The following is a 14,123-nucleotide window of genomic DNA, read 5'->3' as shown; positions in this document are numbered from 1 at the left end:
CGGGCTACCAACCAAAATAATTTCCGATCGAGGCCCCCAATTTGCAGCGAAGTTCACATGGGAACTCTGGAAATGGCTAGGGATCACTGCCGCTCTCAGCATGGCATATCATCCCCAAACAGATGGAGAGACGGAACAGGTAGATCAAGAGATCGAGCAATTCCTGAGAACCTTCTGCAACTACCACCAAGATAACTGGGTAGACCTTCTGCTGTTTGCTGAATTCTTGCATAACATGTGGAAATACTCAGCCACTGGAAAATTCCCCTTTAAAGTGCTATACAGCTTCAATCCTCCTTATTCAGCTGACACGGCACTAGAAACAAAGGTACCCACGGTAGCTGAACACGTTAGGGTGATCACAGAAGTACAGGAAGAAGCCACGGCCAGCTTACAAATAGCTAGCAATTATGCCAAAAGCCAGGACCTCGAAAAGAAGCTCCCCTAATGGAAACAAAGAGACTAAGTATAGCTAGAAGAAACCCATATCTAGACAACACATCCTAAATTCAAGCTCGCCCCTAGGAGGTATGGCCCTTTCAAAATTATAGCGAAATTAAGAACCCTGGCATACAAACTACAAATCCCTCAACATTGGAAAATCCATCCTGTTTTCCATGCTACCATGCTCACTAGGTACAAGGAAACGGAAGCACGTGGGGGGGACTTTGCAAGGCCACTACCGGAGATACTAAACAATGAAGAACACTATGAGGTTGAAATAATCGTGGATTCAAAGAAACACGGATGGGGAACCAAGTACTTGGTCAAATGGATGGGATATCCCAAAGCAGATAACACCTGGGAACCCTATGCCCTCCTGAAAGGGACAGTGGAAGAAGCCATGAAGAAGTTCCATGACCGATACCCAAATAAACCCCGTCCGGAAACATCCTAGGAGTGGAGAAAAGAGTATAAAAAGAATAGTGAAATGACCCTAAGCAGGGCATCTTCCCTACTCTTTTCCATCTCACCACTTAAATGCTCCTCCACGATAACCATGATGCCTCGTCTCCATCCAGAAACTCCTCCCCCGATGTCATCTTTATGGTCTCCAATCCAGATGTCAGATGAGTGGAAAGAGAAACAAGCCCTCACCAATCTGATGTTGGATGAATTGATAGAGGAACCAGTCCTCACTGCCTAGAGCCCACCATCACCATCCTCACACCAAATCTCAACAACTTCTCAGAAGACAATGCTGAAGACTACACCAAATTCAAGGAAAGGGAAGGAACCCACCAACTATTGCCAAGGGAGAGTTCCCAAAATGCACCATAGCATGAAGGCTCTGATGACAGAAAATCGCCGGGCCCTAGCAAATCACCAGCTGGAATTACACCTCCTATTGGAGTCACGCCAAATATTGGAGCTACAAGTCCCTTGGGACTATGAGCAGAAACTGGAACTCAACATTCAGGCCATAGAATGGCTAAATCAGTATCAGTTTAACCAGGAACTGCACAACCGTCAATACTGGCTAGTGGACAGGTTCCTGGCCCTATGGGAGAAACTATCTATTATCCAAATTCTCACTCTAGAGAACTGAAGCAACATGCAGATGCGCTCCTCCAGCGGAATACCATCTTTGCGGTAATATAGATGGCTACTGCCATGGCCCTCTAACTTCTTGCTAATTTTTCAGCAGGGCAACCCAGGAACAAGAACAGCAATGTACCCCGACGACTGGCCAATGCCAGTTTACAAATCAGAATGCTAGCCCTCTAGACTCACCCTGACACTGCCTCCTGGTGCAAAGACAATGATGGACGACCATGAACTCTCTTCATCCACCCTGATGAATTCTTCTAGTATGTCAACCGAGAGCTCCTTCCAGCTCTCTTCTTCTCAGGAGAACTGGGAAATGTCCAACCAAGTAGGACCAACCCATTCCACATTGTCACTTGGAACATACCACATCTCGGGGAACATCCCACGCCTATACCAAATCCAAGAAGGCCTTTGCACATGGTCGTGGAACGCCCTCCTCCAAGACAATGAGGGGTTCATACAGCACATAGCCATCCCGTGACCTCCTCCTCTCACCAGATACAAAACCTTCCTATACCCCAGGATGGTACCAACGAGGAGGAACCGCCAATCTATTGAAGAAATGAAGAAAGAAGGGGTCGAGGAAGCTAGGCAACCCTCCAATGTGGAACAACCGTTGGCAGGGGTATTCAACACCGGTCTGGAACACCTCCTATTAGTGCTCAACTTTGTGCAGATGAGGGACAGAATAGCTAAAGTAGCCGCAGAGCTTACCACACTGATTCAGAGGCTTAAAGAAATTGCTCATGGACTTGATCCAAGCTCGATGCATGGGACACTCTAGATGATCTTGGAAATTATGACAATGTGGACCCCTGTTATCGACCCGACAAGGAAGGCAATGGCTATCAAGGACCTTTTGATTACTACTAAACACCAACAGGGCAAGAAAGAGGGTAAGGAAGTTGAGGAACTCCTTGACCCAGGGTCCAAAATAACTTAAAACTAGCATCGTCTACAACAACGTAAAACTAGGTTTGTCCCTCAAGACATTAAACTGTACACCCTTGTCCAAAAGAGACATTAAACTACCCCACATCTGGAATGACATCAAAACTATCAGACCTGTATGTCCTAAAACTGTGAAAAGACAAGAAGGCAGAGGAAGTACCTGACCACCCGTCCGAGTTCTGAGATGGCAGAACCATGGGCATGTAAGTGGGCATAATTCCACGTACGACCTACAGTGGAATTCTTTTACATCCTTGCTGTCAAATAGTTAATCTAACAGATGCACCGAGCGTCTCATTTGGATCCTCAGTTTTACAGGGTTTTTTCCGCATTAGGGAACCCTCTACATGGCAATCTACTTGTGTATTAGGTGTCGACAAGCCGGCTCTTCGTCCTGGTACAATGAAGATGCGCATACATAACTGGTTGCAAATCCGAGGCCAAGAACATTATGATGCATAACTCGTTAAGTGAACCCTCACAGTCAAGGTGTGACTGGTGTTTTGGACGTCCCACTTTAGATCTCTAGTTTTACAGGATCATTTCCATATTAGGGGATCCTACTGCTAATACATAAGATAAGTAGAGTCTAGGCTACCTTTACTTAACACGCTTCCTCCAAGGAATGCGAGGCCATAAAATGATATCCAGAACAATGTAAAACTACCAAAGGCTTGGTCCACAATGACTATAAACTACTAGGGTCCGCAATGACATTAAAATAGTCCTCGTCTAAAATGACGGAAAACTACCCATGTCTGAAATGACATTAAATTACCATCAACCCAACAAGCATAGTTGTATTCTGGTAAAGCACAGACCTTCAGAAGGATCCATGTCACAGAACCCTGTCTATAAGTGGTCAAGAGCGCTTCGATGTTCACTCACTTTTCGGTAAAAGAACAGTGTCTTGGTTCAAATCCAAGCGAGGGGTCTAGGGACGTAGAAGAGCACACATCTCTTCATAGCACACCCAGTCAAGTCCTAGAGTCGAAGTACAAGAAATTCTGCTCCAAGACCTAGTCAGGAGGCAACTAGGACATGTGCCTCGAGTCAAGAATCTAGTCGGACAGGCTAGATCACATAACTCCCTTTGGCTCACATTGCAGAAGAACGACAAGAGCTGGCTACTCGTTTAGAGAAAGTCTATTCCACCAAGCATCTGAAAAGATGTTAAACTACTGTCCCTTCATTCTAGGGATTATCTGGGAGCTGGAATTACTACTCCAGCTCCCAAATGTCCAAAATGACAATAAACTACTTGTCCCTTTCCGCATAGGGATCATAGGATATCATTTCAACTTGTAGGATGGTATCATGTCTGCAATGATGGTAAACTATTTGTCCCTTTTTGTACAGGGATCGTAGACGATGTCTGTATCTAGACAAACATCATCTGGTCCGGAATGACTTTAAACTATTGTCCTCTCGAGAATGAGGATCAAAATAGATATCTCAATCAGATACCATACGTCCAGAACGATGATAAACTACCTGCTCCTTACCACATAGAAGTTATGATTGGCAACCCTGGGTCCCAATCATCCGCAATGATGCTAAACTATTTGTCCCTTTTAACATAGGGATTATTGGCTGACATCATTTTTAATAAAAATATGCCTGCTAACGTCCGAAATGATGGTAAACCACCTTCATCCTCAAAAGGCCAAGACTATCGTGACTCAAGGGACACAGTCAGACAATAGCAGTTGCTTAACTCACAGCGTTAAACTGAGCAGTCGCCTAACTCATGGCATTAAACTGAGTGGTCTCACAATATTGAGACGTTACAAGTTATCTAGTTTGATATAGTATAAACCATTCCCATCATGCCTCAGTGAAACCTGCACGGGTAAAGTCTGGTCTAGGGCCCTATGCACACAACTGACGAATGATCCAGCATGCAGAAACATCTTTCCCCACAGATACTCCATGTTGATGATAAAGCAGGTCCGCAATGACCTAGAAAGTAAACTACTAAGGGGCACCGGGTGCCTCAATATTGTCCGCAATGACGGTAAACTATGGACTGTCCGCAACAACATTTAAACTACCATCATGAATATATCTTGCAAACCCAAACAATATATCAGTTGTGGTCTAGATGTTTATTCATGCATGCAAATGGACAGACTTGGAGAAGGAGTTAGACTCCTCCTTGCTCCTTGCTGCATCCTTCTAGTCTAATTTTCTTTACATCCTTGCCTCGAACCCAACACTACATATGGTATTCCCCACCATAGGCCCACGTTTGTGACAAACAAACTCTGGATGCCGTAAACTGCCTCACTAGAGATAAGTCCACCATATCAAAATACTGCTTGGAATTTGATTGGGTGCCCTCACCGGAGATGAGCTTACCGTATGAGAGCAATACTGCTTGGCTGTCAACTTATGCTTAGCATAACCTTCTGGTAGTCTAGAGAAGTAGGCCTAAGCCTTCATAAAACGATCAACCTACTTGTCCGTGGACACTGCCCATCGTCATTGAGGAAACAATAAATCATGAGGATAGACGACTATCCTGGAAACACTGAGATTTGGCCCTTAGAGAAGGAAGAAGAAGATAATGATGACATGAATCAGAACCCACAACTAGAGTTTCTACTCATCCACACACCACTTGCATTCATACGCCTTTCTTGATACTATCCCAGGGAAGCTAGGGTAAGACCACGAAGCAGTTAACCCATGGCAGAATAATCCTCACGGGTGAAGAAAGAATATCCTAGTGGCCTGAGGGGTGGTGCCCTTGCATTATGGCCGAGAAACAAACAGCTCAATAGAAATGAAAAACTCCTAGAGGATCAAACAATGTAAGTTGGTCTTTCTCCCAGAAAACGAAGTCATGTCCCGGAAGTTGCATCCGGAGACCCATTGTTGGATCAAGAAAGCAAAATCTTATATGAAGTGGTGATGACGTGCAGAGCGCAGTCCTACCAGGTGAATAGGACGTAGAAAGGGGGTATTATTATGATCATGACCTATCAGGCCTTAACGGTGGTCTATTCTGATACGATCATCACAAATACTAGGTGGCCTCATAGGTTGAGGCATATATCAAGGTACAGGTAATAACCTTGGTCATCCACTCCCAACAGATCACCCATCGTTGGTCAAGTATTACAAGCTTTATTGCAGCAGGCATCCTTTTCTGCCTTACAAACTACTCACATGCAGGGCATAGAGCTCCTAGTCTTTCCTAGCTGGAAGGAGACAATTGGAGAAGCACAAGAGTAGTTGTCCTAAGAGAGAGGACTTTGGAGAACACCTACAGATACATAGTTGGTATTCTCATGTCCTATTTCCTAAAGTAGTATATAAGGCCCATAGAGTAGGCTGGTGGATCTCTAATCTATTCTCCTTTGTTCCGTGCAGTCTTCCTACTGCACACTACTGCCCCTTGTATCCTAGAATACAAGACATCGTAATACACCTCTGGCTCCTGTGCTATACGTACAGCTGAGACCATCGTTCCACCCTTTCTCTATGAGCAACCTAGAGAGGAACCTCTTACTCTTGGGGTTACCGAACGAGCAGTTTGTAACAAGATGTCAAATAGGTGCCAAGCCTTAGCAATCAGGGAAGATAAAAAGGTAAGTAAGATATCCATATGGGTTCCAAAGGTGATAAGGTAAAAATTAATCAGCAATGGCGGAATCCCAAACATTTGGGATCTATCATCTGAGTATAGGTAGCAAGAATAGGTATGGGTGAGCCAATGAAAATAAAGAAAACATAATATATGATTAGGGTGGCCAAGCAATGATGCAAGATCACATTTTGACTGACTATGTGGAAGCCAGGAAGATAAGCAATAATGACTGACTGACTTATAGAAGACATCAGCTGACATGAAATACTGGCTCCAATCTTATAAACACTTATCATAATACTTTTGTGCAGTCATGGTAAGTACATGAAGTGTGGGTGAAGTGACCCAAGTGCTGCCAAATGTCCTTTGGTGAGTTATAGTCAGTCGGGTGGGGGCCGACTGTGTTCAGTAATAGTTGTCATCTTCAGTACTTATCTAGTGCTGTTTGGTGTCTTCCCAAAGCTTCCCAAATACCTCCCTTGGACCCTAGCGTGGGTGCATGCTCATCAGCACCCCTTCTATAGCTGTGTTGCATATTAGGATAAGTAAGCCTTGGTGGAAATTAAAGTCACAAAGGGTGGCCAAATGCTGTTGTTTGAATTAGATGATGGCCTGGACATGGGTGCCAACTACCAAGCTACAAAGGTAGGCAAGGTCCAATTGGCATTTCTACAAGGTGATGGCATGCCAGGCAATAAGGTCAATAGTGCTAAGAGTTGCTATTGGTGGTGATAGGAGATCAGTAGCTTTGGCAATGTTTAGTGGAAGGAGAGGATAGGTGCCAGTTGCTGCAAAGTATGAGGAACAACCTATTCAGCACTGAATAGTAATGCAATCAGCTCAGAATATGAAATAAGCTGTACAATTCCACTTGGCCTGATCTTCATCAACTGCCTTGAACAAAGCCTGCCAAATGTTGAAGTGAGGCCATTTGGTGATGCTATTTATATAGGAATTGTAGCCCAAAATGCAGATGTACCAAATGTGGTACTTTTTTGCTAGCTGGTTGAGTGCCTTGATGAATGCTGGTCTGTTGTTAAAGATGATCTTTACTAGTATTCCCCATCTACACAGGAAATACTTAAAGATCCAGTTAGCGAGTGCAAAGCTTGTTTCATGTCAGAGAATTTGAAATTCAGGGTAGTGCAATACCAAACAGCGGCCTTAAATGAGGTACTTGAAACTACCAGCAGTTGGCATATGCATGGTGTCTATATACACCTTTATAAAGAGTGATGCAGGCATGGCAATGGTGGAGAATGAGGACATTATGGGTCTGGCAAATCTGGCAAAGGTAACACATCTGAATGAACCAGGAAATATCTTGCCTCATATATAGCCACCAGAAGCATTCGGTGACTGGGGCAGCTATAGCATAGAAACCTTTGTAAGCAATATTATTGTGGGCTACAGTGAGAATTGTGATCCAACTAAAGGGGGCTGCAACAATCTTGTGTCAACTATGCAAGTCTTTTCTCTATAGCTTGTCAGCTGCAATGAAAAACTCAGTGCAATATCGCAGGAAAGTGGCATATTCAGAGTTGAAGAGAGAAGGGGGCTGAACCAGCATTTAGTGCCAGTTGCAGACCAACCATAGGCATTCTCTGGCTTCCAAGGCTTTTTGCAATCTTAGAATATCTAAATAGTCAATGGTCAGGCCTTTGTCATTGGAGTTGGTATTGGTTGGGCAGTTGCCTATAAGTAAGGAGGTAAAGATGGTGGTTGTCGAGGTTGAGTTAGAGGTAGGAAATGTGTTGTTGATTTGATAAAAAAAGCCATAGGGATTATTGATCCAGTTGTCAAAGCTATTCTCAGATTCAGGTTGATTGAAGGGTTGTAGTGGTTATTGGGAGAGACCATTTGGGCTATGAGAAGTGCCAAGAACATGGAAAAGTGTGAAATGGAATGTGAGAATAGAGATGATCCACCAATTGATGCTGACACTAGGTTCAAGATCCAGGTTAGTAAGCATGCTCTTGATATAGCATGCATCCACTTCAATTATCAGGTTCCAAATGCTGATAAGGTATATTTTGAGCAATTAGAAGGTGTGAAAGAGGCTGTAGAGTTCAAGCTTGGGTTGAGAGAATCATGATTTGCAGTTGTTCAGAGTGATGGAGCCAAATCAAGCATAGTAACAAACCCTAGGATTGTTGAGCACACATTAACAGAGGTGGAAGCTAACTGTGATTTGTAAGGTATTGATAGTAAGGATAACATTAGCCACCGGCCCATAGTTGATCGGCCAAAGGGCTGGTGATTTGAAAAGTACTGACCAGAGGATGTTCTGGGCCACTATCTGGTCTGGGCCAAATATAAATGGAAAATTCTTGTGCATTAACATAGTCAGTATGTGCAAAATTCTGAATAAAGATCTAAACAGCACCAATCATCTCCGAAAACACCTGAACATCAGAGAGATCACTATATGGTCCCTACTTCATAATCAATTCTACCCTCAATTCATCTAATAACCTTCCTTTATATATGTAATGATAGCCAACAACTATGATTTCAGCTGCGCAGAGTATCACCTTGTGTCCTAAAGATGTTCCTCTGCTATACTTCAACTACTGAACTACCTGATTGAGGCCTTGAAAGTACTCCCACATAAATCATCTGATGCTAGGGTTGTTGGGGTGCATCTTGAAGCTATTATTTAGAAGTTTATATGGAGTTGATAGACTATAAATTAGGATGTTGTTGATGAAAAGAATAGTGGTGTCAGGGATCTCTGGCTAGAGAATGTGGGTGACATCATTATAGAAGATCAAACCTGAATTTGTCTATCCCATAGGCAGGGCGATAAGTTGGTAAGTGCCAAATAGGGTCTGGAATGTGATGAAATTGCAAGATAATTTGGTGAGCCCTTATTTGTTGTACCCAACATAGAGATTCAGAATGCTGCCACAAGCATGAGCTGCAAACTGTTCAGCAATCTAATTGGTATATGGGGGCACACCTGAATGCTGGATAGTAATGGTGTTTATGGGTTCAAGACTGTGAATGATTCAGAGTTTGGTCCTAGTGAAGGTGCTATTTGTCTTCTTGATGACCATAAACCAGTGCGATTGGTGGGAAGACTTTGACGGCTCATAAACTCTAGCAGTCATCTTGGTTTTGATAAGTTGGCACACTTTATCATAGATGCCTGGTGGAATTGGGATGTTGTACTGAACCCAAGGCTTGTGTTTGACTACTGGCATATTGACTGGTAGAAAGAAGTCTTTGCAGAAATGTCCATATTCTGAATCATCCCAGGCAAATCCCATTTCTTGCAAACACATAAAATAGTATATGAGCTATTGTTTAGCTGGCCAAAGAAAGTTGTCTGAGTGGACTTTGTCAATGAGGTCACATTGTTTGGCTATGTATCTACCAGTTGGTGCAAATGATAGGGGGTTCAGTGTCAGTGTTGGAAGGGTAGTAAGAGGGTCACCAAGGATGTTTTGAACAATTCAGAACTTTTCAGGGAGGTTGCATCTAGAAAACCACCCCTTTGTATTAAGCTCTAATTAGTTCTATTTATGCATAATTAAGAACAATTAAGATTAGACATTTTTAGCTTACCCCCCTTCTAAACCTGTTCTAATTAGACATAATTTTCCTAAATTAGGAATTATTAGGATTAATTATAACTTGAAATTTCGGAAAAATCATAATAAATCAAGCATCATAGTTCTCATAGCCTTCCTATAGAGCCATGTCTATTAGAACACTAGTTCAATACCTAAACACAGAATATACCTTATAACAAACTTGCCTTCTGCCAGAGTTGAACCAACAACCTCATGTATGCAAGCACCTAAGACAGATGCTCTAAGCCACTAAGCCACAAGGTCTAAGATATAAACTTGGTAATCTAAATAAGTAAACATAATATAGGCAACCTCAACACCTCTGATTTTATTTAACATTTATCTTTCCTCTATCTTATAAATAAATAGGTCAATAAATACATAAAAAGTCAGGTCTTTCAGGATTTAGTTTAAACACCAGCTAAGAAGATAATAAACCAATGGAAAATCAATAATACACTTTATATAGGATAAAAATAAATTGTGGCACTTACACAAGTTGGATTTAGAATGTGTAAAACTATAATTGAGTATAATATTCAATGGGACTCTACTAGTAATGACAATGCTACCTGGATTTGCAAATTTGATCAAAAACATGATGATGAATAATCAAGATCCAATAAGAGAGAGGGGTTTTCCAAATAGCTACTAGTGAGGTAGAGGGTGGGGACAAGGGTATATATGTATGGCATGCCTATATATAAATAAGCACAAGATTGTTAGAGGTGATCTTAATGTGCTTAATGCATATATTTCCTATATGGCAGGCAAATATATCATTCTGGCACCACATACCAATATGACTGTCTTTTCCACAGCCTAATAACTAGAGGAAAACACCAAGTTTGAGCATCTTCTGTATAACAAGGCAATAAACAATATAAATATTAAAAATTGTAATATCAATAGTGATGATGATTGTGTGCTGCATAAGACAGTATCAGCCACTGTACTAATAGACAAGGTCTATAAGGCTGCATATAGCATATCCCTAAGTCCAACCCACATATTGTGTCCTATAATGACCAGTAGCAGGCATTGGCTAACAATGACAACTTTAATGATATTATGTGCAAGGCCAAGGTACCTAGGTCTTCATAGCCTCTTGTGGCAGCTGCAAATCTGCCAACAATGTGGCTGGGGACATCAATGCACATTTCTCTCTTTCTATGTCCCTTTTCAAGGCAGCTGGAAAGTCAGCAAAAGAGCTACAAGATAATGGTATAGGCATATATAAAGGAGAGTAATATGCTGAAATAGTATAGAATGTGCCACATCTTTGCCTTCTCACTAATAGAGCAGTAGTACTTACTATTTTTTATTGCTGATTAAAGACTTCTTAGTATAGAATTAGTTCTAATATCATGAAATTAGAAACCAATCCAATGCTCACAATGTATTGCTCCCAATTGGGAAATTAGACACTTTTAGATACTATTAACACTTTTAGATACTTTTAGACACTATTAGATATAATCCGGAGCTAATACAAGGGGGTGGTTTTCCAGATGTGGCCAAGACTGGTTGTGTTTTCTGAGTGACTGGTTTGTACTTGTGCTTAGTGGTGAAGATGGCAATTGGGTTGGTGATATTAGTGGAATGGAAAGAACCAGGGACAACTAAGGAAAAGAAAACAATATATTAGAATCAAGATTGCTTTTGAGATGATTTTTGGGCCCTAAATTGGAGGCCATAATATACTTGAGACAGAGATTGTGATGAGAGAAAGATAGAGAATAGAAATCTGAGGACACTTTAATAAGTGGGAAATTGGGGGTATCATGATTAGTGGAATGATCAGTACAATTTATCCTTGATCTTGGATCAATTTATTGAGTCATGAAAACCTGCTTGTCTTTAGTAAAGAACTCAAGGTGGTCCTCACCTGATTGTCAGAATGGTGGCTTGTCATCCCATATTTGGGTCACTGATAGTGATTGTCTGGTCTTTATTTGAATAATTCTTGATGACACTTTTAGTGGGGATGTCAAAGAGCTAGCCAAGGAGAATGTTGTAGGCTGGGTTTTGAATGATATGGACCTGCATATATAGTGATGTCACTGATAAGGAATAGAATGTTGCATGCCAGGCCCAAGAATTGGTTAATTTTGCCATTTACCAACTACATATTAAGGACAATTTTGGGGTTGTAGATAAGCACTAATTCATTGCAAATGCCTTTTGACATGGCAATAACTTATGAACCTGGATCAATAACACATTCAACTTTTTGCTAATAATTAATGAGGGGAATAATAGACCTTAGGACAGATGACTTTTTAGCAACTATCAATGGCTGAGGAACCTGACCAAGCTGTAGATTCTTCAGATACATTTCATATATGTCAGGGATGATGATCATGCTAGGCAGGGGTGTTTCTGGTTGGTGCAGGACATTGATAAAGTCAGTTGAGTTGGTGGTTCAAGGTTGTCAATAGCATAGGGTAGATTAGCATCTTAGTAAAAGGTCTAAACATTGCTGCTATCATCAGCAGGTAATCAGCATGCCGACATAGCCTCCTAGACCTGTGAACAGACTTTGGCAGAGAGAGAGTAGTTCGTGCTAGGTAAGCATCACCTGAGTGGCCATTGCCCTATTATATACCTTGGCTGCTACCTTTTTATTGTAGATCAGCACCATGGTCTTGTAGGCCAGAGTGTCCTTTTTTGCCAATGGTATTTTTATTGGGACTCTCTATTAAGTAATCACAATAGCTCCAGATCTGTGGTAAGATAAGGCAAGTCCTAGCTATAGGGCAACCACTACTATAAAAGAATCCTTGCATAAATTTCTCTAAATTGTTACTTTGACCTTACTGATCTTTTCTTACAGATTAGAAAGTAGGCATTAGACTGTACTAGAACTAGTCAATGTGCACATTATGCAAGGATATAAGTTAGCATATACTATGAGATGTCTGGAGGCATGAGGAGACCAAAGCTTACTAGGAAACTGCTGCTTTTCTTAAAAAATAGGTTGCTATATAAGGAGCTAAGGCTTTCTAGATATTAGAATGTATGCATATAATAAAGAAGCCTCTTGTGGAAGTATATTAAGATGTTTTCTTGGCACTACTGACTTCCTAGTCTTTACTACTAGGTCTTCTAATTGTCTACTCTATATGGCCATATTTTTAGAAGATCCTAGATATGCTCCTTTAAATCCCTTCAGATATATACTTATTAATAATAATTTCCCTCTTTTTGGTATGTTTTTTTGCTTTAAACAAGTGGTTAGCTTATTATGAACTTAATCTACTTAGAAGGACTATTTACTAGTATGTATCCTATATACAAATGTCAAGAGGCAAAGAAGAACCCTGTTTGGTATTATAGCCAAATAAAGTGGTAAATACTATCTTATGCCTATATTTTTAGTACTACTACCTCTACCTATGTTATAGATGTGTATTCTTAATGTTCTATATAACCTGCTATGGTCAATATTTTCTGATCATCAGTAAAAAGCTCTATATTAAATTAACCATAGTCAAACATAAATTTAGATAGATCTTTGCCAATTATTATTCAGGATTTTTAGGTTGCCTCCTCTTTAATCCTGAAATTATAAGGTCTAATTAGAGCTAATTAGAGCTAATTTATTATATGGATTTTCGAAAAAATAGCAACCAACCTAGTTTTATAATTTCTCTACTATCACTATATCTTTAATTATAAAGTATTTATAGAGCTCACTAATTAAACTAAAGTTATACCTTGTAATGAACTTGTCTATTACCAGAATTAAGCCAATAACCTCATGCCTACATATTCTAGACCAATATTCTAAACTACTAAGCTATGAAATCTAAGTTAATTACCTAGTAACCTAAATATGATAGTATAAATAAGATAATCTCAATATTTCTGATTTTCTTATATATTTATCTTTTACCTATTTATATATAAAGGAGCCAATAAATACCTCTAAAGTCAGGGCTTTTGATATTTGAATTTAGGCAATAGACAATAATATAGTAAACTAATGTAAAATAAACAATATACTTAAAATACAATCATGGCACTTATATATTTAGATTCGGAATGTGTAAAATTGTAATTGGGTTATAGATTTTAATGAAACTATAGTTGTATTAATAATATTATCTTACTTGCAAATTTAATCTTAAAGTTGATTATGAATAATGTATTCTAATTAGCTTAGATCAGTATTTTGAATAATTGGATCTAGTTAAGAGAGGAGGTTTTTCTGGATAATGCCTAGATGTTAATTATTGCTTAGGCAATATTTAACCTGGGTTTTAATGGCCTTTTCTTGGTCTTTGGCCCAGAAACACTATCTAAGATCTCTAAGATCTCTATAGTATATATTAATATGCTTGCAATAGCTCTCTATATAAAAACACACAATAAAATATACTAACAAATATTAGTAGGCTTGGAGCTGACTTTTCTAGAAATTAAAGAATCTTTTGTGAGTAGTG

At 40.2% G+C, this 14,123-nt stretch overlaps 4 protein-coding genes across 4 annotated transcripts; all 4 read left to right on the top strand.

The window, feature by feature from the left end:
• Positions 1–499: 499 nt before the first annotated feature.
• On the top strand, positions 500–808 carry HETIRDRAFT_247615 (uncharacterized protein; the record flags this gene model as incomplete). Its single annotated transcript, XM_009546849.1, has 1 exon — positions 500–808. A coding segment is annotated over one exon (309 nt), but the record flags the coding sequence as incomplete, so codon positions are not given.
• Positions 809–1,270: 462 nt separating this feature from the next.
• HETIRDRAFT_426338 (uncharacterized protein) lies at positions 1,271–2,494 on the top strand (the record flags this gene model as incomplete). The annotated part of the gene is made up of 4 exons (XM_009546848.1): positions 1,271–1,491; positions 1,813–2,004; positions 2,050–2,248; positions 2,336–2,494. 4 exons carry the CDS (start codon positions 1,271–1,273, stop codon positions 2,492–2,494), a joined length of 771 nt encoding a protein of 256 aa, XP_009545143.1.
• A 3,559-nt stretch (positions 2,495–6,053) lies between these two features.
• HETIRDRAFT_119547 (uncharacterized protein) lies at positions 6,054–8,192 on the top strand (the record flags this gene model as incomplete). Its single annotated transcript, XM_009546847.1, is given in 11 exon segments — positions 6,054–6,098; positions 6,112–6,115; positions 6,438–6,466; positions 6,588–6,642; positions 6,702–6,796; positions 7,154–7,270; positions 7,329–7,391; positions 7,437–7,484; positions 7,755–7,798; positions 8,045–8,057; positions 8,106–8,192. 11 exon segments carry the CDS (start codon positions 6,054–6,056, stop codon positions 8,190–8,192), a joined length of 600 nt encoding a protein of 199 aa, XP_009545142.1.
• A 4,608-nt stretch (positions 8,193–12,800) lies between these two features.
• Positions 12,801–13,030, top strand: HETIRDRAFT_163241 (uncharacterized protein; the record flags this gene model as incomplete). Its single annotated transcript, XM_009546846.1, has 2 exons — positions 12,801–12,885; positions 12,942–13,030. The coding sequence occupies 2 exons, from the start codon at positions 12,801–12,803 to the stop codon at positions 13,028–13,030; spliced, it is 174 nt and encodes a 57-aa protein (XP_009545141.1).
• Positions 13,031–14,123: the final 1,093 nt, after the last annotated feature.

This window comes from Heterobasidion irregulare (genome assembly GCF_000320585.1).
Source record: "Heterobasidion irregulare TC 32-1 unplaced genomic scaffold scaffold_04, whole genome shotgun sequence".
Classification (NCBI taxonomy): Eukaryota; Fungi; Basidiomycota; class Agaricomycetes; order Russulales; family Bondarzewiaceae; genus Heterobasidion; species Heterobasidion irregulare.
The sequence above is the reverse complement of the archived record's forward strand: the minus strand, read 5'-3'. Positions and strand labels throughout refer to the sequence as shown.